General features: G+C 37.5%; 1 protein-coding gene across 1 annotated transcript; it reads left to right on the top strand.

The window, feature by feature from the left end:
• Positions 1-3846: 3846 nt before the first annotated feature.
• Positions 3847-26463, top strand: LOC136801644 (N-acetylated-alpha-linked acidic dipeptidase 2-like). Its single transcript, XM_067058286.1, has 16 exons — positions 3847-3927; positions 8405-8690; positions 9714-9883; positions 10535-10656; positions 12465-12590; positions 14559-14751; positions 15083-15179; positions 16657-16746; positions 18876-18961; positions 19885-20004; positions 20654-20800; positions 21068-21312; positions 22170-22434; positions 24402-24504; positions 24992-25084; positions 25916-26463. The coding sequence occupies exons 1-16, from the start codon at positions 3861-3863 to the stop codon at positions 26091-26093; spliced, it is 2388 nt and encodes a 795-aa protein (XP_066914387.1). The 5' UTR covers positions 3847-3860; the 3' UTR covers positions 26094-26463.
• Positions 26464-26748: the final 285 nt, after the last annotated feature.

The following is a 26748-nucleotide window of genomic DNA, read 5'->3' as shown; positions in this document are numbered from 1 at the left end:
ACCCCTTATCCCCTCTAAATAGCTTGTTAGGTTCTTCCAGTGCTTCTCCCTTATTAGTGAGTTTATGTGTGTATTTTTTTTCTGCAACGGAAACGGTTAGCTTCTGATTTGTCTAGATCGGATTACGGTAAACTAGCACTTTTACCGTCCTCGATTTTACCAAACCGCTTTTAATTACTTTACTGTCCTCAAAAGTGCAAATTCATAAACTCTCTATTATCTGCAATTAAATATTTTGGGCTATAATCCATTCCCATTTTACCCCTTTTTTAAAACATATTTTGCACAAATCTTTTATTTGGCTTTGGTGAAACTTAACAAGTAAACTCGACATAGCTCCTGTTTTTTTTCTATTTGTCGAATGTTATTGTTACAACGAAGGGTATAGGTTTTATGGTTGGCGTGAAAGCAGGACAAGTCGCGTCAACCATAAGGCTTGTGACATGTGATAACCATAAAAAGTTTACTGCGTGCGGTCCTAGGGTCTGGGGTTGCTCTTTTACGTGCCAGACTCTCCGAAAGGAGAGAATTTTTACAAAAAGTTTCTTTGTTTTTTTTTTCAATTTTCTTCAATTATTAAAAATTCCTATATTTGAGAGGTTTCAGCTATTTTTTACCCTTAGTGAGATTTTTTCTAGAGTACTTAGCACATACACGTTTTTTTTTTTATTAGAACCTAGTTTATAAGAACATATAGGCTGAAATTCGTCGAAAAATTAAGAACATCTTAAGAACATGCCCAGCCTCAGTTTGGAAAAAAATGACAAGAAACTACAATTTTTTCCTCTTTTTAAGCAGTTTTAACCGAATTTAGGGGTGGATCTTCAAAAGTCGAGAGTCAAATATTGTCCAAATTTTGCCAAATTTAAGTGCTCTTTATTTTGTATCATATTGTCGATTTAGAGTAGTCTGAAAAATTAAGAACGCATTTAAGAACATTTTAGGCTGAAAATTGCTAAAAAAATAAGCACATCCAGGCTCAGCCAAATTTTAGGTGTTCTAATAAAAAAAAACGTGTATTCCTCTTCTGGGGAAATTTTAAGACCTTTTTGGAATGTCGAACCTTTTTATTAGTTTTATAACTTGTGATTTTTGTGCTATTTTCGTGAAAAGACGAGCAGACGAGCTGCTAACAATCTGTGGAAGGGATTAAGAGATATTCCTTTTAATCTGCAAACGTAGGAGTTTTCTAGTATTATGGTAGATTTGTCCTATTTTCAATTCATTGATTGCATTGTTAGCTCCTTTTATGTCGTACTAAACAGTAGCTAGATGGGTCGACTAAAATTCGCTCAGATTGGGGAGGCAATTTTAAGGAGATTTCGATTTTGGCGCACCCCCCCCCTATGAAAAGTAAATAAGTAAAGTCGATTTTTGAAAATAACGCAAGCGAAGGGAGAAGGAAAATTTTGTGGTATTTTCTCTCTTTTTGGCCGAAAACTGCCATATCTAAGGTGTAAAAGGAGCGCTAAAATTAGTAAACAGAGGTGTCTTTTAGCGCCCTTTTGATTTCGCCCCCCCCCCCCAAGAAAATCGGCCGCTGGGAGGGGGGCATTTTCCCCTTGCCACCATCCTACTGGATCTGTACTGGATAAGTAGATAAAATTCATTTGCGAAATTTTTCTCGGCTTAGAGGTTTTTCCTAAGGCAGTGTAGTGATTTCTTAATAGCTAAGTTAAACCTTCTCTGCACCAGAGTGAATCTCACGTTTATCGCTTCGTAGTACAATCAGTGCGCATTGTCTGTTTGATAAAAAAATTCCCCTACGGAGACGTTTGCGATGAAGTACAATTTATGAACAGTAACACATCTCACATCGTATCCCCTCTCTCATCAACACTCCACTACAGCTGTCGGTTTGAAAAGTCTCAAATGAGAAAAGACAATGACAACAGACCCTCTCCGGCAATGAATTTTGAAATTAGCCATAGATATTGGGTCTATGTACAGACAAAGTTAAGCCATAATCGTTTCATAAATGAATCCTGTAACTAAAAATTGCATTAAGTTTTACAGTATTTGGATGTTAATTTGATATTTCATTTAATCGCGTGTGTTTTATGATAGTTTTACCCCCACATAATAGATATAATACTTAATGTCAACCAAAGATTACAACTTCGCTTGGCACACAACGTCGTTTTAACGTTAAATGAACGTTAGGGGTGTCAGATGGACGGTGTTAAGACGTTGGTAGTTGACAATTTTGCACAAGGTTTTTTGTCAATGAAACTAACCGGCTCAAATCACATCTTATAGTAACATAAGAGTGTGTATAAATTTTCTTTTGAAAGACACGCGACTATCGATTTTTTTATCAAAATCTCAAAAAGCAGGAAGAAAATTAAAGTTAAAGCCAACATTTCAAAAAGTTACTTTGATTTATACTTTAGAGCGTTTTTAAAGGGATGATCAGATGATTTGAGATATTTTGCCTGCAGAAACCTTCAATGGTCTTGAATATTGTCCAACTATGTGTTTTTTAAAGTTGAGATATGACAAATTTTAAATCTCTAAAAAATGGGTTCTGACACGGTTCCTACGTTGAAATTAAACCGCTGAAATTACGGTAAAAGACAGGTAGACGGACTCACGGACATACGTTGCTTCAACTTTCATTTAACGCTATATGGACGTTGTGAACATAAAAAAAACGAATGCTGTGTGCTACCTGGGATATCTCAAACCGATCATCCCTTTGGAAGCATGTTGCAGCAGACTCTCGCTTATTCGAACTTCCATTATTTGAATCTTTCTATAATTCGAACTCCCCGTCAAGGAGAAACCCTCTTAGAATAATCTCTATAATTCGAATCTCTCTGTTATCCGAACGCGTATTTTCGCGCAGTCGAAGATAGAGCGAAAATTAGTTTCTCCGCGATCTCACACTCAAATAGTAGGGCGTCAGGGCGTGATCGTGAATGGGCGGACGGGCGTCCGAGAGACATGGGTTCGAGTACGCATGCTCAGATGAGACATGTATGGGTTTAAAAATGGTAGCCCTTTTTCAAAACAACATCTCGGGTCGAGGGCTCTGGACGTTAACCTTACTTACATAAATCTTATATTTTATTTTCATGTGATGCATCGACGATGACCGGAGGCAACGAAACGGGATATGTATCCAGAAAAACACTTCCGATTCTATAGCCGACTAAAAGAGCACCCGGACAAATCAGATACACGATAAAAACTCGATAACGAACAACCACTGACAACACATGCAAGAGAAGAATCCGAGCATTCCGAACTCGAAAGACGAAACGATATGATACGATATCCTAACATTGGTCGATGTTATCATATATTCCCATCGAAAGAACTGATGAAATATACGTGATTACAAACGAATTAACGAGAGACGGTAATTATGAACGATTTAATGAGAGATCGTATTTGCGAGAGACTCAAGAGTAGTGCCTTAACCCTCGAGGACGCGACCGTGCATTGGGACGAGGAATATGTATTTTCCTCTCACGAAGGGGTTTGTGGCGCATCCGGCCGGTTCGCAATCACTACTTTCTACGAAATATTACCACGTTCAAATTTACAACAATGACACTCGAGCCAAGAATTTATTATACAGTACTCAACGAATAAACTTCTTGTATTTTATCCGCTGTCCAGAGTATCCTCAGTGCTTGCAAAGACCCGTCCACCAAATTATAAAGAAAACACTGTGTCTTTTCTTCTGTGGGTATGGGAGTCGGGAGTTTAGGGTGTGGGAAGTTACTATGGTTTAGAGTTAGAGGAGAAAAATAATATCCCCGTTCGAGTTCAAATTAGCGAGATTCAACTGTAATTTATCAAATCTCAACCAGGCTGGGTTTTCCACGATTTAGCCTGGCCTGGATTGCGAAATGGCGTCGAATAAAGACTACCTTGAACTGCAACAAGGAGACTCAGAGAGTGTTCACACAGCTAAAGGTTATTCTTTTTCTTTATCATATTTTCTTGGGAGGAGATGTCAGTAGAGATGGAGCCTTAATTTCATGTGAATTATTTTCTTTTTTTCCTTTCATAAATTATACAATCGAGTCTCTATAAAACTCGAACAAGCAAGGGGAACGCAAATTTGTTTAAGTTAAGGAAATTTCGAGATATGGAGTAAGGTTCATAAGGCATTGTTAACTGAAGGGACCATAAAAATTAAGGAGATATTCGAGTTATAGAGGTCCGAGTTAAAAACACTTCACTGCAGTTAAATACACCGTAGCCTAGATATCCGGGACCTTAATTTCAAGCGTTTTATTTTATTTTTACTTTCATAAATTATATTTAAATACTTCCAATCCAGGATTTGTTGCTGCGGATAGGGTAAAGGTGACGTTTTTCTTAACACCCCTTTCTTACAGACCCGGTAGGATTTTTTCAGCCAGTGGGGATAAAAATAGCTGACTAAAATTTGATGGGGATTGTCATTCCCATATTTTTTATGGCTGTGATTTCAACTCTTTTGTTTTAAAGTCGGAAGGAAGATTAAGTTGGGATGGGAAAAATATCATAGGATTTTTCAGTGTGAGGATTGGTTTATTTGATTAATTTCAGTGGGAACAAAAAATGATAATTTTCTACCGGGGACGATATTTTAGCCAATTCTTCAAGTGGGAAGGGGTCCGACAGGGTTTCTGAGAAGGGGTGTATCCTACATCGAAGATTCGACTCGAAGCTATATCTTATTGAGGGACCTTGGTTTTCCGATCCTTTTCATTGAAACAAAATAAATATTTAACATATTTGCATAGTCATAGTAAAACTTAAAATGCTTGGCCTTCTCAACTTTCAAAGGGTCTCTGGTTTCCTTAATTTCCGAACTTTTTGTTATTCTTTCACTTTTCAAGGTCTTTTGTCTCATTTTGTTTGATAATACACGTTTTTTTATAAGAACATCCAGATTTTTTGAAGCCTTGGGATATTCTTAATTTTTTGATTTTAAACCTAAAAATATTCTTAGCATGTTCTTATTTTCATCATTTTCAGAGTATTTTTGTCCATTTTCCTTTAGAAATCGGGTCTTTAAGAGTCTGCAAAGCCTTAAAATGTTCTTAACTTGTTCTTAATTTTTTGGCCATGGAATCCTTTTGTTCTTATAACGTTTGTTCTTATTATAAAAAGATAACTAGTAAAGGTAATCTTTTGTCAGCATTATTTTTCTGACTTGAATGAGGTGTTAGCGCATATATAAAGTACTGATAATAACTGATAGTTGTAAACTTTCAGCAACAATTTGGATTTGAATGTAAGTGTCGCAAAAGTCTTGTGATTTGCAAAAAAAAAACGAACAGTGAAATTGAAAAAGCCATTCTTAGTTGTGTGATAGCAGTTAGATATTCTTGAACTCTGATTTCAGTTATACTGTTTTTAGTTTATTTAGATTCAGGTTCGAAACATTTCGAAACAGGGCGCAGTAGTGTAGTGGTCATCGTTCTTGACTTCCGTGCTGGAGTTGGATTCCCACTCGGTGCTGCGATTCACTTGGCAAGTGAATGTACCTTGGCCCGGGTCAACCTATACCATGTGAGGGGAATAGGGTACCATCGCTCTGATGCAAGAGTATGGGGAGATATGCCGGACATTGAATGTGGTGTGGTGATGGTACTCATATGTCCAGTACCTGCGGGAACGCAAAGTTCTCCCGTACAACGCAAGTATCATCATCGATACAGCACGGCTCTGATGTGTCGCGAGCACAGAGTACAATTGTCTGGTATGCGCTGTGATTTCCCTATCTAGGGGTAGGAAACTATCCTGGGATAGGGCCCGGTCCGATGATATTGGAGGGTCCGCTTCTCTCTTATCTCTTCCTCTTCTCTCGGAACATTTTACAAGGTAATTAAAAAAGGTTTGGGGTTGCGAGGGTTATTTTTCCTGGGGCTTTTGACTTTCGATTCGGACACGGATTCGGATCCTGCTGTGCTTTTCACTCCACTGGGTAAAAGTACATCGAAGGGCATTATTTTTTTTATTTAAAATCCATAAGTGATCTAGCTAGTGTTTTTTGGGCTGATATTTATTCACATTATTTCTAGAAGAGTCAAAGATAAGCAACTTTAACTTTTGCCTTTTTGCGAAAATAGAACTCGTGAAACCACGTGAGATTGTGTGAAATGCGTGAGTCGTGAAATTAAATCCACGCGAAATTTTTAAGATCAAATTTTTAACTAAACTTCCATGTGAATTTGCTTTCTGTGACTAAAATTTGCATTTTCAGGGCCATTTTAAACGGAATTTTGGCTGATTTGCGAAACTAAACCTCGCGAAAAAAGGAAAAGGAATACAATGCCATTAACAGATTTTAGGAAAACCCTATCAATGTTGGAGCCAATCTCGTACCCAGGCTACTTGGACCACTTTTTGATTTTACCAATTGAAATGATACAATTCTTTCGTGAGCGCTCTCAGAATCAGAAAAAAGTTAACTAAGGGACTGGGTTCCAGTTTGTTTCGGAGCTGCATTTGCTTTGTTTCAGTAGAATGGGGTTTATGAAACTTTTTGTAGAGGTTTATGCAAAGTGGCCTCCTGGGTTGGTTCCCCCTACTAAAAATCCAAATTAGAAATTTTCGGTTCCCTCCTCTTTTTTGCTTTCCCCCAGATATTTGACAATTTCGCGGTTCCCCTATATGGAGCATAAAAATGCCTTAAATCAAGTTTTAAGTTTTGGAAAGCCTGAAAATATAGCCTTGAAACTGCTTGAAAATTAATTTTTATTGAAAAATTAGTTTGGTTCAGGTAAGGTTTGCTGACTTTATTGCTTAAACAGGTCTTCTACGAGATTACCTTGAGATCAGTGAAGTTCCCCAATCAAAATTTCCAAAATTTATGGTTTTCCCCCTCTTTTTTCTCCCCATCAAATTCCAAAATTTTACAAAGGGGGAAACTATGATTTTATGATCAATAATCATGCTCTGAAATTCTATACACTGATGAATTTGTTTAGAAAGACAACATTTTTTTGTTTGTAAACGGAAGGAAAGAATTAAATATTTTGGGTTTTTACGGCTTTAAGACAATCTCAGGATACTAAACTCTCTCTCTAAACACTCTGTAGTCTCTGGCTGATAGCGAGTTTATGTATTTGCATTTCGAGGGCGGCGAAGTAACTGAAGGAAGGAATTTGAAAAAACCCGTATTTTTTAATCCGCCAAATTTGAGGACGATAAAAATGTTTGTTTTACGTCTTCCTCAGTCATCCAGGATCAAGTCAAATCAGACGCTTACCGTCTCCGTCGCTTTGTATAGTGTTGGTTCGGTTGTGTTGTTAATGACATACTATCGTTTTAAAGGAAATTTGATTTTTTGAATTATGTGTAAAATTTACGTTAGAAGAGTGGTAGAAGGAAGATTGAGCGTGGTCGTAATTTCTTTCTATTAAGGCTGTCAGCGTAATCGCGTGGTTGCGTGATCGCGTGATTGCGTGATCGCGTGATTAACGTATAGTCATTTAATTGTGGAACTCTTATGTTTTCGCACGATCAATTCATGATATGCACCATTGCAATGTCTTCTGACATTATATCACGGACCCAACACACAGATCTGTAAAGCCCGAAGGGAAGCCTAGGTTTGGAAGGATTTCCTACCAAAATCACGTGACTAAAATATGCAATTTCACCGGTTTGAGAGATGTGAAATATCGTTTGCCGCCTACTTTTTTTAATCTCGCGCTCCAAAAACAATTAAAATGCTAGATCCTATCCGCGGGCACGAAATTTAAAAATTCAATATTTTGCTTCACTTTTTTTTGCTGGAAAAAGCTTAAAGTTGCATATCTAGCCCTTCGGGCTTTACAGATCTGTGACCCAACAGCTGATTGGTTGTAAGTGACGTAAAATCAGTTAATACGTCACTTTCAATCAACTGTTGGGTTCCGTGGAAGACATTGCAATGGTGCATATCATGGATAGAGTCTTGCTAAAGGCGCCAATTTCTACAGCTGATCTTTTAAATTCTTCAAGGAAACTTAGGTAAAATATAGGACTTGTAGGTAATGCAATGTCTTCTCCATTGAGTTTAAAGTCCGAAGGGTTAGAGTAGAATCTCTAACCTTTCTCAGGCAAGAACGCACCTAAAACGCGCCGCAATCATCACGAAGGATTGTATCTAGCCGATCCTTTGTTTTTGAGGACTGCATCTTTTGAAATCTAGCGTACTTTCAATCCGGCGTTCGTGTAAAAACCACACGTTGGTGTTCTAGATAGGAAATAAGTGGCTTCATTTGGATTGTGAAAAGGAATTTTATTTTTATCGAATAAGGGAGTGGATCAAATAGTAGACCTACGTTTATGAGAGTTTCTTTTTGACAGTGACTTTCAATTATGAATAATGGAACGTATCGAATTATTAGTTGGTCAATTAAAGAGAGTCAATTTTAAGTGATTTACTCTAACTTTTCTTGATTTATAGAAGATTCAAAATCGCAAACCGGACTGGTTGCCGAAGACCCAGAAGTTAACGCTGAACGTAAAAACATGGAGCGACGAAAACTTATTTATGCCGTTGTCGGTTGCGTTGTCATAGCAATTCTCTCGTTTGTGATTGGTTACTTTTCACGGTCCACTGGATGTGATAGTAGTGATAATAAAAATGGCGGGAAAAGTGGCGCGCAAGGCATGACGGATAAAGAATTGGATGAATTGCACCAAAGCATTGTGGATATTATGAAGACGGACGAGTTAAAGGCTAACATGCGGTATGCAGTTTTATTTCGACCTTTTTGTTGTTAAACCTTAAATCTTTATCTTAAAATTTTCACAAAAAAAGTCTGGGGCGATGTATTTAGACAGCAGTATTGGAGATGTCGTAGCAGTGTTCGGTCAAATTCCACTGTTACTTTTTCCGTGTACTGCCCTTTAAGTTCTATACTCTTGTCTCCCGAATAGACGTCCCCCCCCCCGCTAATTTTTAAGAGCAAAAAAATCCATCCCCCCGCTCTTATTAAGACCCCCCCCCCCCGCTAATTAAATTTGATTAATTAAATTTTTTATTACAGTGTAGATAGACCTTAAACTTGTTAAAATTTCCCTTTTTTTATAGTATTGGTTCATTTGTTAAAGTTTCACTTTTGTTGTTGAAATTGATATCAGTTAAAAAAAATTATGTCTTCAAATTACCCACCCCCCCCCCCTCTTATTCAATCCACCCCGCTTATTAGAATTTAGAAAATTTTCCTACCCCCCTGCTTATTCGGTACCCCCCCCCCCGTCTATTCTGGAGACAAGAGTAAACTCGCTTACACTTTAAGGTATTAACTTTTATTTAACGGACGATAGTATCATCTACTTAAACACTAAATCTGAAATGAAATATTTAGCACGATGTTTTATTCTTCAAGGGCCCGTGAGCCATTTGAAGTGAGAGGGATCAAAAGTTTTGGGGGTGATGGGGGGTTGGGCGATAAAGAAACTCTTTCGCTTTTTGTACCTTCTTACCACCAAAAAACGCAATCTAATTGGGACGTCACTTTTACCTGGTATATATAAATATCGTATTACTTCAAATAAACGCCCCCTTCTTTTAAAATGTAGGAGGGGCGTTTATTTGAAACAAGTAGCTGTGAAGGAGAATCATACCGAGGAAAACTTAAGTATGTGTTTAAAATTGTACTATAAACCTATTGTATTCTTTCAGTATTCAAACTAATTTTGACCCTCGAATAAACGCCCCTCTTAAAATACGGTAAATAGTTATACTACGCCTATTTTTCTCTTTCCAGTTATTTCGCAGCCAAGCCGCATGTTGCTTCCACACCACGCACGTTCGCCAACACCCAAGAGATGTATGATCGATTCAAGAGTTATGGTTTTGAACCATCCTTTCATAACTATACAACAATTTTAGCTTATTCCAAAAAGGATGATCCTAATCGTGTTTATATCAAGGATGGTAAGTTTCAGTCTTGTTTGTTTAGTTACGAACGTCGAAAAAATCTATGTCAGCTAATTTTGTCTTTCCAACTACATTTGTTAACTTTAAAGTTTTCGCGAAATTTAATTCGCGGTTGAGAGGATTTTTTATTCGCAATATGGCCTACTTTGCCCTAGAGAGACCAATTTTAGAGGTGTTTTTTTTTCATCCTGAGAATATTCGTGTTTCGCGGAATTTAGTTTCGCGGATTTGCCAAAAACCGCGAAAAATTTGTTCCGCGAAAATTTATTCCTGTGAAAATTTACATAAGGTACATGCTATAGAACTGGTCAAAATATAAAGTCTTAAAAGAATGGCTTGAGCTTTTTACCACTTAGGGGTTTGAGGCAGAATAAAAATTAGCTTTCTAATGGTGCAAATACTCTAGCTACGAGTTATTTATCATGCCACTTTAAAATTTTGAATTAAAAAAAGGAAACCATAAAAAAATCAGTAATTTTGAAAAATGTTTGATTACTGAATTTATTAAACACACTATTTCTCATATGAAACTCAGAGTTCTACAAAAATAAAGTTTTGAATTTTTACTAATAATGCTCCTTCTGTAGAGCACTTTTTGTTGTTAACAAACAACTTACTTATGATATTGATATTTCTCATATGTCATAGAGAACAATGACGACGTTTTCAAGTCACGTGATTCGGAGAAGATTTATACAGATGCAGAGGAAGAAGATGATCCAACGGCACTCCCTCCTTTCCTCGCTTACTCTATGAATGGAGCTGCAAGGGTAAGATCATAACCATTGAGTTTCAATGATCCAACGGCACTCCCTCCTTTCCTCGCTTACTCTATGAATGGAGCTGCAAGGGTAAGATCATAACCATTGAGTTTCAATGATCCAACGGCACTCCCTCCTTTTCTCGCTTACTCCATGAATGGAGCTGCAAGGGTAAAATTATAACCATTGAGTTTCAATGATCCAACGACACTCTCTCCTTTCCTCGCTTATTCAATGAAAGGAGTTGCAAGGGTAAGTTTATAGCCATTGAGTTTCAATGATCCAACGGAACTCCCCCATCTTTCCTCGCTTATTCAATGAAAGGAGCTGCAAGGGTAACATTATAACCATTGAGTTTCAATGATCCAACGACACTCTCTCCTTTGCTCGCTTGCCCCATGAATGGAGCTGCAAGGGTAAAATTATAACCATTGAGTTTCAATGATCCAACAACACTCCCTCCTTTTCTCGCTTACTCTATGAATGGAGCTGCAAGGGTAAGATTATAACCATTGAGTTTCAATGATCCAACGGCACTCCCTCCTTTTCTCGCTTACTCTATGAATGGAGCTGCAAGGGTAAGATTATAACCATTGAGTTTCAATGATCCAACGGCACTCTCTCCTTTGCTCGCTTACTCTATGAATGGAGCTGCAAGGGTAAGATTATAACCATTGAGTTTCAATGATCCAACGGCACTCCCTCCTTTTCTCGCTTACTCTATGAATGGAGCTGCAAGGGTAAGATTATAACCATTGAGTTTCAATGATCCAACGGCACTCTCTCCTTTGCTCGCTTACTCTATGAATGGAGCTGCAAGGGTAAGATTATAACCATTGAGTTTCAATGATCCAACGGCACTCTCTCCTTTGCTCGCTTACTCCATGAAAGGAGTTGCAAGGGTAAGATTATAACCATTGAGTTTCAATCATCCAACGGCACTCCCTCCTTTCCTCGCTTGCTCCATGAAAGGAACTGCAAGGGTAAGATTATAACCATTGAGTCTCAATGATCCAACGGCACTCTCTCCTTTCCTCGCTTACTCTATGAAAGGAGCTGCAAGGGTAAGATTATAACCATTGAGTTTCAATGATCCAACGGCACTCTCTCGTTTGCTCGCTTATTCAATGAAAGGAGCTGCAAGGGTAAGATTATAACCATTGAGTTTCAATGATCCAACGGCACTCCCTCCTTTTCTCGCTTACTCTATGAATGGAGCTGCAAGGGTAAGATTATAACCATTGAGTTTCAATGATCCAACGGCACTCTCTCCTTTGCTCGCTTGCTCCATGAAATGAGTTGCAAGGGTAAGTTTATAGTCATTGAGTTTCAATGATCCAACGGCACTCTCTCCTTTCCTCGCTTACTCTATGAATGGAGTTGCAAGGGTAAGATTATAACCATTGAGTTTCAATGATCCAACGGCACTCCCCCATCTTTCCTCGCTTATTCAATGAAAGGAGCTGCAAGGGTAAGATTATCACCATCGAGTTTCAATGATCCAACGACACTCCCTCCTTACCTCGCTTACTCAATGAAGGAACCTACCAGGGTAATATAATACCCAAACCTAGGGTGGTCAGTAAAATGAGGTAGAAAATCCAGTCGGAGTCAGATTGGGATTGAATTTCGGACAAAAAATCTAAGGTGGACTGTGGCAGCCCAGTCGTATGTGAGAGAAAACTAAAAACCTTTCCCCAAAAAAACCTCTTCAACATAGCGGATATAAATTTTTTCTGGAATAGCCTATTTGGCATATTGTCAAGTAACTGTATTCGTCATTGTGTTGGTCAAAAAATCTTTTTTTCATCTTTCAGGGCAAGAATTTAGTGTACGCAAATTTTGGCCGCGATCAAGATTACCAAAAGTTGATTGAACTGAAAATCAACGTCACTGATTGTATTGTTTTGACTAAATATGGTATGGGAGGTCGTGGAGGGAAGGTAAGCAAATTTTGTTGAAAAAGCAACGTTGGTTAAACGTTCATTTTACGTTCATTTAACACTATATTATGATCAATAAAAGTAAGTCCGAGAAAATTCATCAAGAAAGATTACCAAAATAGCAAAATATGAACATTTTTGACTTAAAAACATTTATAACAGGCAATGATTGCCTGGATGATGTTTATGATACTAAAGTATACTGGTACGAAAAATATAGCTGTTTTTAATCCAAAATTTGATCTTTAGTTTAATATCTTGGCTTGATGATTTTTCTCGGACCTTTATTTTATTCTTTATTGGACTGATGTGTCAGTTGGCTATGTTATGGTAGTCATATTGTTTGACGTATGTATGGAAATATTTTCTTCGTTTTTGAGTCAGGGAAGCTGCTAGTTTGGAGTTCGGAAGTTGATACGAAATTTACGGTGATCGAAAAAACTAGAAATTTATGTCCCTAGACACATCCCTTAACTGATACTTAAAGCATGATATGCAACATTGCAATGTCACAGAAAAATTGCATAATTTCGTAAAGTCATTGCAGTGGTGCATATCATGAATTAATTGATTTTACGTCACTTACAACCAATCAGCTGTTGGGTCCTTGATGTAATGTCAGAAGATATTGCAAAGGTTTTTTACGTTCCACTTTATAAATTCCCCTTAACTTTTTTTCTATATCTCCGTGGGTAGGAAGTGTTTCGTAATAATCTTACTATACTAAACGAGTTTATGAAAAATGTCTGTAACGCTAGCCCAGTAACATATGTTAAGGTTTCTAAAATTTGAACGCCGCGGCTGGAAAACCTATCCACCTTTGATACAAAAAGTCTCGCGCTAAGTTTGACAAGCGTAGAAAACTCGGATTAGAGAAGACTCTACACTGCTATTTGTAAACGAAAAAAGTTCTGACGTCAATTTCATGAAAAAGTACTGCGACGTCACAAAGTTTCAAATAAAAAGGTGTGGCATTTTTGTTGCACGATTTCGAATTATTTTATATCAACACACGCAACAAAATCCAACATTGTTGTTTGATGATTAAACTTCGTCTAACATTATTTAAAAAGGTTTCAATGTTGGTTGCATTGCATATGAACCGGTCTTAAGCTGTCCGCATGTGAAGCCAACAAACGGGAAAACCTTCAGTGCTCAATCGCAAAGCGCGAGCCTCTCCTTCACAACTAAGGCTTTTTCTTTCCTAGAAGCAACCCTCTCAACACCTCAGACACCTTTGGGCGTCTGCAACGACGGGTACCCTCGATAATTTTGACAGGGTCACTATGGCATTTCATTGAACACAAACTTCCGTTATCTTAAAAAGACATATCATCGAGGCTTACACAGAATTTTGACTAATGTAGAAAGTTTAGAAGTATAATTTTTATTATTGTATCCGGCATTTTAAGCCAAAACGATGTCAGGAATTAACCCACATTGTAGTATTTTAAAGGCTTTTGATGTGGAAGCAAAACCGTTAACCGGCGTTTGCGACGACGGGAACCGTCTAGTTCATACTAAATTAAAATGAATTAAAATGCCAAGTATAAAATAAATATAGTCTTTTCGTTTCTCCAATGACAGATGTTTCAAACCTTTACTCTATCTTGTAAGTGATTTATAATCACTAACTTTTATATACCCTGGACCAAGTTTCTCAATACCGGCCAAGCAAAATCTTTGATCGGAGTTTTTTGAAAAGTGGTACCCTGCGGTGGCATTACTCAATAACGGTGTAAATGCATCGAGAGCGCTAGATCTACTTTCCCTCCCTCGAAGACTTTTGGTGATGTAGCGCCGTTAGACGTTAATTTTTAACATTTCAGTGACTTCTTTACGGGTACCAATTCAAAAAAAATTTCGATCAAAGATGGTGGATATAGCTTGGTCCAGGGATATTATATAAAGGTCAGTGTTTAAAATACTAAGAAATATAATACAATTATTGAAATTCAAATTTTTTAGGTCCGGATGGCGGAAAAATACAAAGCTGCTGGGATTTTAATTTACGGTGATCCCCGACAATATGCTCCCGTGTTGAGTGAGAAATTCCCTGACGGGCGTTGGCTATCAGACGATGGCGTCCAACGTGGTTCGATCATTGGTGGGGAGGGCGTCCCTGAGGGCGATCCGATGTCGGGTGGATATCCAGCCAAAAGTAATTGAATTACCTATCTTTATGTTTTTCTGCAACGGAGTCGGTGGGCTCCTGATTGCCTGGAGGACTACGGAAAATCAGTACTTTTACCGCCCTCGATTTTGCGTTGTTCCGAATCGTATCAACTTTCCAAAGTTTTTGAGCTCTTTACCACATCTATCCGCAGACACGTTTTTTGTTCTTGTTAGGACTCATCAGTGCAGCTCGGGTAAGCGAACATAGACTGCTGTTGTCACCAGAGTGCTCAAAACACTTAAGGTTTGAGCTTCACATAATCGCTTGTGGTGTACGGAGAGCTTTTTACCACAAATTTTGTCCATCATTACCTTAGGTTGGGCTTACCGTCCTGATGACGTATTAGAAGTCAAAGGAATTTCGAAAATCCCTGCTCAACCAATCGCTGCATCAGACGCTGAAAAATTGCTGGAGTAAGTGTTCGTTCAACCTCGTTGCCTCTATAAAATCAATCTATATTAAAGGTTTATACACACCTCGTTTGGTAAGAATCCATACTCTTGTCTCCCGAATAGACGTGTCCTCCCCCGCTGATTAAGAGAAAACAATCCATCCCCCCGCTCTTATTAAGACCCCCCCCCCCCCGCTATTTAAATTCGAATAATTCAATATTTTATTACAGTGTAGATAGACCTTAAACTTGTTAAAATTATTATTTTACGTGTTTATTTGTTAAAATTTCTTTTTTGTTGTTGAAATTGATATCAGCTTAAAAAAATTCTGTCTTCAAATTACCCCACCCTCTTATTCCAACCCCCCCCCTCCGCTTATTAGAATATAGAAAATTTTCCTACCCCCTGCTTATTCGGACCTCTCCCTCCCGTCTATTCGGGAGACAAGAGTATCCATCTCCCGGCTTAAGATTTCACTTCCACTTTTCAGCGGTAAAAGACTGAAATCCTGGCTGTTTGAAAAATGAACTTCGGGAAATTAGCCGCTTTTTTGTTCGACACAAGCGATATCCCGTACATCTGAAGAAACCCTTTTACAGTTTTTCTGCCGGTTCTACCAAGCAAACAACGGAAAGATTCCGAAAAAGTGAGTGAAATCTTAGTCCGGCATAGAATCTTACCCAAAGCGACGGTAAAAGATATTGTGACCACACAATTCTGTAAAGCCTGAAGGGCTAGATGGAGTGATTCGTTTTCCGAGCAAAAAAAAGTGAATATTTCAAAAATTATTTTGCGAAGCTTCTGATTGGTCAAGCGCTGAAATTCTATTATGATGTCACGTGACCTCGGTAGGATTTCCTACCTAACCACATCACACTTCATAGCCAAAGCACGCCATTTAGCCCTTCGGGATTTATACACCCCCTTCTCACAGACCCGGTGGGATTTTTTCACCTAAATGGGGGTAAAATAGCGGTACAAAACTCGATGGGGATTGATATTTCCATGCTTGCTTATGACCGGAGATTTGAATTCCATTGTTTTCGAGCCAGAAAAATTCAGTGGGGATGGAAAAAAGTGCACGATAATTTGCAGTGAAGATTGGTTTATCTGATTATTTTTAGCGGGGACAAAAATTAGAATATAATTTTCCACTGGGGACGATATTTTGGCCAATTTTTCCAGTGGGAAGGGTTCCCAGTGGGTCTGTGAGAAAGGGGTGTCTTTATAGATCTGTGATTGTGAATGTGAATTACCGTAAGTTGGTCTAATGTCGACATCCCTCTTCTAATTTTAACACCCTTCTTTAGAGATAGGAATAATAGGAAGGTCGGGATCACTGATCGCTAAGCAAAAAAGAAAGTTTCTCATCAGCGATTCCGACCTTCATATTATTCCCATCTCTAAAGAAGGGTGTCGAAATTAAAAGAGGGATGTCGACATTAGACCAACTTACGGTATTTGATTTGACATTTACTGGACCATTTTCAATTTTTAGATATCTTGGTGGTGCTGAAGTAACAGACGATCATTGGGTTGGTTATCTCAATACAACTTATCGTTATGGTCCTTTGGAAAATTCCTCATTGTAAGTGAGTACTCGACGGCCGTAAGGCCCCGGGTGTGTAAAATCAGGCCCGGCGGAACAACCATATAAATTATAAGTGGAGAGGCTAAAGGACCTAAATGAGATAGAATTCGCCATGAATTCGCCAATGAATTGGAGAAAAAAAGTCTATTTTGCTGAAGCCTCAGCCGGGCCCGATAAATATAAATTTTGCGGTATTTTAGATTCCAGGTTTTTGATATTGAATTTTTCGAGATATACATGTTTTTTTCTCTATAAGCATAATATTTATATGCATAACAAGCATATGCAGGCTCAGTTTTTGGTACCTAAACAATGGTTCTATTGTTTAAGAACAATTGAGTGCTAAGTATAATGCGAGCCTGATGTAGGGGCAGACACTTGCTTATTAAAAGACATGTATGCCTGTTAAAGCCACATCACATCAGGCAATACTCTATTTTTTATAAGATCAAACTGTATCATCTTAAGCAGCTCTGAAATATCATCGAGAACTTTTTGCACTGAGAAAACCTAGAAATGTAAGAACAAACTATATATGAATATAAAGGCCGGTCTCCACTTGCGCGTGCTGCGATCGCACCTTTTGGCTTCAAGCCTTTTTGCTTGGAAAAAAATTACGTCATTAGCGCACGCTCAAAAAAAAGAAGAATTCAACCGTTACATCAGATCGCAGCAATAGGATTGTTTCATTTTTCTTTTGACCAATATCGTGGATGCTTTGCTCGAAAAAGTGCGATCGCAGTGCGCGCAAGTGGAAACCGGCCTTAAGGCTTCGATGGCAAAAATATTAAGAACAGGAAAACTATGTATATATAGAAGTATGCAGGTTTAAGTAAGTTTATACTACACATTATATTGGCAAACAACATTGTTCCCGGACCAATGATACGATTTTCTTTCTGTAAACTATCCCCCGGACGATCCTATCGTCTACACAAGATCCCTAAAAAAGGAAATAGTTTAGGAGGTGGAACAAATTTGAAAAATATGTTTAGCCCGGCCGGGGTGGAGTAATCTACCGCCACTTTTTGCCCCGTAAACCGCCCTGAAGCGTTTATTGACCCTCTTCTACCGGACGATAGCATCGTCTAAGATTCTCCCTATGATGTTGGAGTATTGCAAATAGAGCTGGCAATATATTATAAACACTTTTTCAATATATTCTGAGCACTTTCCAATAATTGCCAGCACTCACCAATATACTGGCTAACACAATGTATGTAGCCCTTGATTTGATTGACTCCCAGCATTATAGAAAAGAAGTTTGTTCGCTTCTTCACAAAAATTTGCATAAATAAATCTGAAAGAACACGTGATTATCGACTTCCTATAGTCTAAGTGTTGCTTACGCACGGCAAAGCTCTTAAAGCTAGTAAAGGGGATGATATGGTCTGATTTAAGCCCAAGGAACAAAAGATTAAAGTCTATTCACGATAAGTGTGCACTCTTTTTTCTTTTACCTGTAACTTTTGAAGGAATTCTTCAACCTTTATAAATTTGGTATCGTTGGAGAGATATTTCTGAGTGGAACAATTTAAAATCAAAAAGTCTTTAAAAAAATTCTAAAAATGAAGATGAAAATGAAGAAGAAAAAAAATGAAGATCTTGTAGAAAAGTGCTATAACTATCATTTTTCCTTAAGTGAATCCTTGATCATCGAACGTCATCACTGTGAAAAAAATTTAAAAAAATAATCATTCAGTCAAAAGATATCAAACAAAGTTATAAGCTGATTGACGTCTAAAAACCCTGTTTTCTGCTGTTTTTTGGGGTCAATCACTTATTAACTTTGTATCATAACTTTATATTGAATAAATATTTCAGTGAAATTTCTTCACAGTGATGACCTCCTAAGATCAAAGAATCTCTCCAGTGAAAATGAAAGTTATAGCACTTTTCTAAAAGATCTTCATTTTTTTCTTCTTTATTTTCATCTTCGTTGTTAGAATTTTTTTAAAGACTTTTTTATTTCAAATTGTTCCACTAACAAATATCTCTCCAACGATACAACATTTATAAAGATTGAAGAATTCCTTCAAAAGTTATAGGTAAAAGAAAAAAGAGTGCACACTTATCGTGAACAGACTTTAAAAGCTTCCCAATCCAATTTTTGTTTATCTTTCCAGGACAGTGGATCTAGTGGTCAACAACGAGAACAAAATCACTGATATACGAAATGTCTGCGGGTTCATGAAAGGAAAATACGAACCAGGTAGACAAGTTGATTATTTTTTTACACCCTCCTGCAGTGGCGTAGACAGGAGGGGTGCAAAATTTGTGTAGGAGAGCAGATTTTTGTGACACTGTAATTATCTATTCATAAATATAAAAAGATAATTAATGTGTCATAAAAATCTGCTCTCCTACACAAATTTTGTCTACGCTATTGATCCTGTTACAGACCCCCACCCCACCCTTTATCCTTTGAAAGTCCACCTTAATCGAAGTAGCGACTTTATGTAAGTGCTACGATGGAGACGTTTAGTTAATTGATTTGTCTTAGTCCTGACTGACTTAGGAAGACCGTGTTTGATTTTGCGGGTCAAAACTGCGGGTCATTCTAAATCGTTTCAATCATGCCGCCGCCTCCAAAAAGGTAAAATGCATAAACTCACTAATATGATATAAGTCCCGGAAAATTCCTTTGGAAGACTTTCTTGAAAAAAACAATTTTCACTGAATAAAATAAGACCAATTTAAGAACAATTCTTGTTTAATTTTTAAAAACTCTTTTAAAGTATATGCTTGTAAAAAATAAATATGCTCATATTGTGCGCCATCCCTTGTTTACTTTGTAAGAACTAATTACCGAAAGGTATATCACCGTCTATCAATATGCTTATAAAAAAAAATAAAAAAAAAATCAATCGTCCGTGGTTATACGAGCGTGTAACTTGTATAGTCCACCGTATAGTGTACTTTTGTTTTCTAATTTTTTCCGATATCGCCAAGAATGCTTATCGTAATACGATTTCGCTAGGCGAAATTAACAAAGTCTTTTTAAAAAGTATCAGAAATCTGCAAAAATTAAAGTAAAAGTAAAAGGATTTCAAAGCAGTGCATCTCAGAAATTTGTTCTCACAAATATCAATAAATATCCCTTTTAATGTAATTTTTTTTCGTTTTGTACTTTAGACCGTTACGTCATGCTAGGTAACCATGTTGATGCGTGGGTGAACGGTGCAGTGGACGCAACAAGCGGAACAACAGTTATGATGGAGATAGCACGTGCTCTTGGTGAAAAACATAAGACAGGTATAATCATAGACCATTTCAAAGTCGAAATGGATCATGGGTAATTAGGACTGATTGCGCCTCCATAACGGTTTTCTGTTGACTAGACGCAAAAATCTTCAAAACTTTTCAAAACTTTGGACCAATAGTAAGTCGTCATTAGTGCGCAGTGGTCCTGATTACCCATTACGCTTTGCTACTGCTCTGATTGAACTTAACATTCTGATGTTTTCAACTAGTCCAGTGAAGTAGACTAGAGGAATCCGTCATCCTGAAAAGATTTACTTTCGTTTTCAATAATTATACGATGAGACATTCTCAAAGACACAAAAATACTTTCATATTTTGAAAAAAAGACACCTCTGTCTCACAGCCCCGGTGGAACTTTTTTCCTCAGTGGGGATGAAAATTCCTATTGAAATCCCAATGGGAATAGAAATTCTATTGTTCTAAAGTTATAAAGATCCAGTGGGGATGGTTTTTGAGTGCAATTTTTAAACATGGAACTTCGAATGGGGAATAAATCAAACTCAATTTCCCAGTGGGGCTGAAATGACAGGGTATTTTCCCACCAGGAATAGCTTACTTACGTGTTTTATTGACTCAATTATTTTCCTTCTTGCGAATCCCGTTTTTCAGTTTCATTCAATCCCATAACCCTCTACTTCAGGTTGGCGACCACGTCGATCCATAATGCTTTGCGGTTGGGATGGTGAGGAATCAGGTTTGATTGGTTCAGTAGAACACGTGGAAGAATATTACAGCCAATTGAAAGACAAAGCGATCGCTTACATTAACATCGACTCCGCTGTAGCAGGTACGCTTACACGTTTTTTTATAAGAACATCAAAAAATTTTAAACCTTCAAATGTTCTTAACTTTTTGAGTTTTAAGCCTATAAATCTTCTGGACATGTTCTTATTTTCGCCATTTTTTAAATATTTTTGTCCCTTTTCCTAAGAAATTGGGTATTTCCGGGAAGCCTTAAATTATTATTAACTTGTTCATTTTTGCCCTCGTAGCCTTATGTCCTTATAGAGTTTGTTCTTATAAAAAACGAGTAGAAATCTCTCCGTCTTTTTAGGGAACAATTCTCTTCTAACTGCCGCCAGCCCGCTACTCCACGATCTTATGTTCGACGTTCACAAGAAAGTTAGCGACCCATACCGTGATGAGACTGTGTTCGATCGTTGCATGATTCACTATAAAGACACGGACTATAATAAAACACACAAGATTTATTCGCTGGGTGCTGGCAGTGATTATTTCGCTTTCTATAAATTTACGGGCATTCCATCGATTGATATGAGCTACCGACAGAGTGATTTGGTAAGATGTTGTTTTTTATCTTTACCGTAGAAGGGTTGAATTTTCTCATTCCCGGGAAACACTTTGGCGCATTTCCGGGATCATTCCGTTGTTTTTTTTCACGGCATACCGCCATGGAAGATGTGTTGAAATGGAATATTCCAGAAATAGTTCACACCCCTAAGTTGAGGAGATGTGGCGTCTAGGGTGGTCTGGAAAATGAGAAAAAAAATCCAAGGGGGTTCTTAAAAAATCCAAAGAGTCACTTTTCCCAAAAAAGAGCTTCCCAAAATAGGGGTTACAATTTTTTTCTGGAATAGCCCAATGCATAGATAACACACAACAGCCTTAGCTTCTTTTGTACCCACCCAGAGTGTTGGTCGTTTCCTGTTGTTAAAGTGATAATATGAAGGCATCTCCGAGAGTGAGAAAGTTTAGTCATATCCTACGCCACACCCCTGTCTCGTTGACCCGGTGAGAACCTTTCAGTCAGTAGGGATAAAGTAAAACGGACTTAAAAACTCTAGTTAAGATGGAAAATCATAGAAATTTAATGCATGGGAGATTATTCGAACTCTTTTAATGACAGCCTGAAAATCCTGAAATTTCTAAAAGACTACATGCAAATGTGTATCCGCAAACACTTATATATTCTAAAGACTTTGCAAACTTAATTTCTGTAAAAATTTTATCTTATTATCTGGACCAAATCTACAACACTTTTTATCACCCAGAATCACACTTTTCAACCATAAAAGATACTTGTCCATGAAAGAACATCACGCGAACTTTCAAAATCGCTGGTCCAGCCGTAACATTTTAATCACTAAAATAAAATTAGAAAGCTTAAACTTTTCGAAACTCCATTTTACTTTCAGGACCAAATCTATAACACTTCTTATTACCCACAATACCACACTTTCCATGATACCATTTTCTGGATGGAACATTTCGTTGACAAAGATTACAAAGTCCATTTGACTGTCGCCAGAGTTGGATTGCTATATCTGTTGAAACTGGCTGACAATCCTCTTATACCATTCACCATGCAACGTTATGTTGACGCCCTCAACCGAGGTGTAACATCATTGAAATCGACAATGAAGAAAGATGGCGGATTAGGAGAAGCAAAGATTTCAGAATGTAAGTCTAATAGACCGTTTCAAAAATTACGTTACGAACATTACTTGCCTCGTTTTAAAATTATTGCCATATGGTGATTAACTCACAGCGGATTTTATTAAAACTATCTATATATTAATAGCCGTAGTCTGTATGTCAGTTTGTTTTTTGTTGGTTTGTTTTTTGTTGGTTTGTTTTTTGTGTGTCACTTTCGTTTTCGCAAGTAATGTTTTGTTCTTTTAAAAGATGACTTTTGCTTCTTGCTCCACAAATGTGTTAAATCAGATTCGCGCCGTTTTATAAAGACTTTGTTTTGATTGATAGATTAGACTTTTTCTCTTTTTTTCTTTCTTTTCTTTTGTCTTATATTTTCGAATGTAATTAACGACCTTATTTGATTTGAGACATTCGAATTCTTTTCAAAACAAAAGAAATCTTTTAAACAGAATTTGTTAAAGAAAAGAACAAATATAAAATAAAACACAAGAATCACAAGACAAGTTTGTTAGAACAACAGCAACATTAAAAATACATTCAAAAGGCGGTAAAAACTAGAATTCTTTCTTCGTAAAAAGGGACCTTTAAACATGTATGTCGATAATTATTTTGCTGTAAATAGTGGATCAGGTTGACATTACAGGGCCCATGGGCACCAAGCCTATCAGTCATTGTTGAATTTGAAAAGTTATTGAAGTTATGACGAAGTTATTTTGTAAAAAGCGCGCCATCACGCTTTTTTGTCTGCGTGTCCTAGCTGCCTTCCGGGGGGGACTATGGTTGCGAGCTGACTTTCGGCCCTGCCCCTCGGACCCTTAGCCAAATAAAGAGGAGAAGAAACAAGGGAAATTGTGTGAATTTTAATTCACTTTTTTGAACTAATTTGACCAAATTTCTATCTTTCTGGGGGCAAAAAATTGAAATTTTCCTATTTTTCCATTTCTTAGTGGGATTGAAGTTTGATTTTCCGATTTTTCAAAAACTGCCATGTTTCAAAAAAGGCACCCTTGAGGCCGGCACATACCCATACCCATACCCTTCTCTTGCCTAAGTACCCCCCGGGCTGCCTTTCTTCGACGAATCGCGTGTCATGTCTATTATTTCACTCCACTTATCTTAACATCAAAGTTTTCCTAAACAACAAGAACTACGGCAAATATAACGCGAGCGAAGCGAGAAAAAAAATCTAATTGCAGAGCCGTCTCGGACGTCGCTGGTCGCCGGTATGGTGTAATTGTCGCTGGTTGACGGTATAAGTGTAATCACAAAAATCTTTTTCAAAATATGGTTAAAAGATACGTCACCCGGGAGGGATAGAGTCAAACTTTGAAGAGAATTCTTCCCTTTAATTTTGATTGCATCGTGTTTAAGCCACCTTCCCAACATCTCAAAGGACTTTAAATGCGTTCAGCAAACAGCTAAACCGGCGTGCGACGCCGGGTACCGGCTAGTACTTTCTATTAAAATAATCATTTAAACTCTAAGGAGATATAATCACCATGGTAATGCGTTTGAATACGAGACAAGTATGTTCATGACGTAATTTATGAAAAGGTCTATTTTAATCGGTCTATCTTCCACAAGATTTAATTCTTTTTGCCTACGCGAAAATAAAACTGGTGAAATTGTAAGAGATTGCTGCGATCCGCGAAAAATTTGAAATGTCTGGTTCGTGAAAATAAAACTTGAAAGTTTTCGCGTCTTTTTTGGCTTGCGAAATCAAATCTCGCTAAAATTAATCTGATTAGAGATTAAAGTATTTAACCTACTTCCGGTCGAAATTTAAGCCCTGTCAAACACAAAATTTGATAATATTGTCCAAAACCCACCCCGAAAAATGGTGAAAATAACCTTACATCAACCCCTGATACAATTTTCGAAATTCAGTAAATCGCGGCACTGTCAGATATTTTTGGAGTTTAAAATGCTCCGATGACACGTCCCCATACCCGATTTCGCATGAGCTGACATCATTATTTTTATTGTTTTAGTGGTCAAACCATTGGATGATGGAGTCAAAAGTTTCTCAAAAGCTGTTGCCTCGATGACCAAATATATAGCAAGTGTGAAAAAAGACAAAGAAAAGTTGAACAAGTAAGACCAGCTGCATAATTTCATGTTAAGGATCTTCCACGTACGTGCTAGATGTATTTTATCCTTGCAGTCTTGATTTCTTGACCAAGAAAAGGGCATGAAATATAATATAAGAACAGCACTGTTACAAACTCGAAATGAAGAAAAACAACCAACGGTGTACGGAAAATAAATCTAAGACCCTGAAAAATAAAATTTCTACGATGTTCATCTAGATATGATCTGAACAGAACTTAGTAAGTAATAGACGATATCGGCTTTCCGAATTCTCCTCGAATGATTACCAATGATGCATTGCGAGGAAAGTCAATATCGTCCGTGAATTTTTTTGCGCGATGCATCATGGGTAATCAATCGGGGAGAATTCGGAAAGCCGATATTGTCTATTGACGGAATAAGTAAAACCCGACTTTCTGGTGTTAACTCTTCCACTTAAATAACTTTTTTAACTCTTCCACTTAAATAACTTTTTTCTGTTTATTTTCAGCCCAATGTTTGTGCGAATGTTGAACGATAAGTTGATGCAGCTTGAGAAAGGTTTCGCTTACCCTGGAGGTGTCCCTGGAAGACCACAACTGAAGTAAGCATGGATATCTTATACAAAACATTCTATTAGTCGTTGTTATACGCAAAACACAAGGGACAAGCTGGAGTTTTTACAAGCTCTCGTTTGATTTGGTTGGTCGTTAACCTGTAATCAGGCACGACGCAACGGGTACGGCAGGTACGGCGGCCGCCGTACCAGATTTTCACAAAAATACCCGAAGTTTTCCTCTTCGTCGGTCAAATCGCTATAAAATCGCTTAAATTTCCTCATTCGCCGTACCAGATATAAAAAGCTTCCGTCGTGCCTGGTAATAAAACAATTTTGTTACTTTTTCTAAAGAACGCGTCATCTCTATTACTTCAAATAACCAATTAATGAAGTCTCTTGTAAAAACTCCAGCCCATCCCAAACACAAAGAGGAATGAAGGGGGTAGTCAGTCACTTTCGGTCGGGATTGTGATGGTGAAATTTGTCGTTCTTTTTTAAGAGGGGGTTTATCTAAAGAATCCTGCATTACTAAAATAGACAAAAAACGACAAATTTCATAAAATACGACATATTTCACCGTTTAGCGATTCATTCCCCTTTGTTTATCACGGGAATTAACTACATGTGGTTGAAAAGAACGACAAATTACGCATGCGTGTTACAATGCAGGATTCTTTAGAGGAACAGACTGCAATGTTGAGAAGTAGGCACTTTCTCCGAACTATTAAGAGCAAAATAAGACTGAAAATATTTTCGCAAAAATGGTAGACGAGGGGGGGGACTAACATTTAAGCAATGAACGTTGTTTAAACTAAACAACTCAGTGAAGTGAAACCAAAATCGTTTTAAAATTTTCTTCTCTTCTTTACAAAACAGACATTATATCATGACGTCATCATCAAACAGTAAATATAGAGACTGTCCGTTACCTGCCCTCTCCGACCTCATTCCCGCATTGAAGAATGGCGAATTTAAAGAATTCAAGATTCAGATGTCGATTACAACGTCTTTGGTGAGAGCTGTAGCTGATAGCTTAATGGTTGATTTACCATGAGAAGAACTGCCCAGTTGGCACCAAAATGTTTATCTGACGTTACATTGACGTTGTGAACATTAGATGAACGTTGAAACAACTTTGTGTACCAGTAACTATGCTATACCAGAAACAAAAAAATTTGGTCGTGTAACGAACTCCTAGTAACTTAAAGATTGATTGAGGACGAATTTGATTTAGGCTGAAAACAACCGAAAATAGAAGGTTTGAAAGAAATTTTTCTATGTTTTTCAACTTTTCGAAATATTGTCATTAAGATTTCTAGGTCTGAATGTAAATATTTAAACCACGAGATTCAAGATTGGTATTGATTAATAAAGCCAAAGGGTGATGAGTTATTATTTTACATGACAAGATGGATTTATCATATAGATCTATTGGCCAACCGTTAAGTCCTCCAACCCCAGTGACAGGCTAATTTTATCTGCTGTGAGAGCGAAATGGGCTGTTCCATGAAAAAACTATACAGTAGGGTGGACGAACCTTTTCAAGGCAAAGAAAAAAACATCTTGAAAATTGTGGAAAAGGGTAAAAGTTCCAAAAATACCCCTTGGAAAAATTTTTTCATACCTAAAAAGTGTGGGTGGACGAACTAATATCAGTCCTTTTACCCACCTGGAAATTTTAGAATAATTGTTTACCCCCTTGGAAAAAT

Source organism: Clytia hemisphaerica, unplaced genomic scaffold, assembly GCF_902728285.1.
Source record: "Clytia hemisphaerica strain Z4C2 unplaced genomic scaffold, Clytia hemisphaerica genome assembly, whole genome shotgun sequence".
NCBI classification, from domain to species: Eukaryota; Metazoa; Cnidaria; class Hydrozoa; order Leptothecata; family Clytiidae; genus Clytia; species Clytia hemisphaerica.
The sequence above is the reverse complement of the archived record's forward strand: the minus strand, read 5'-3'. Positions and strand labels throughout refer to the sequence as shown.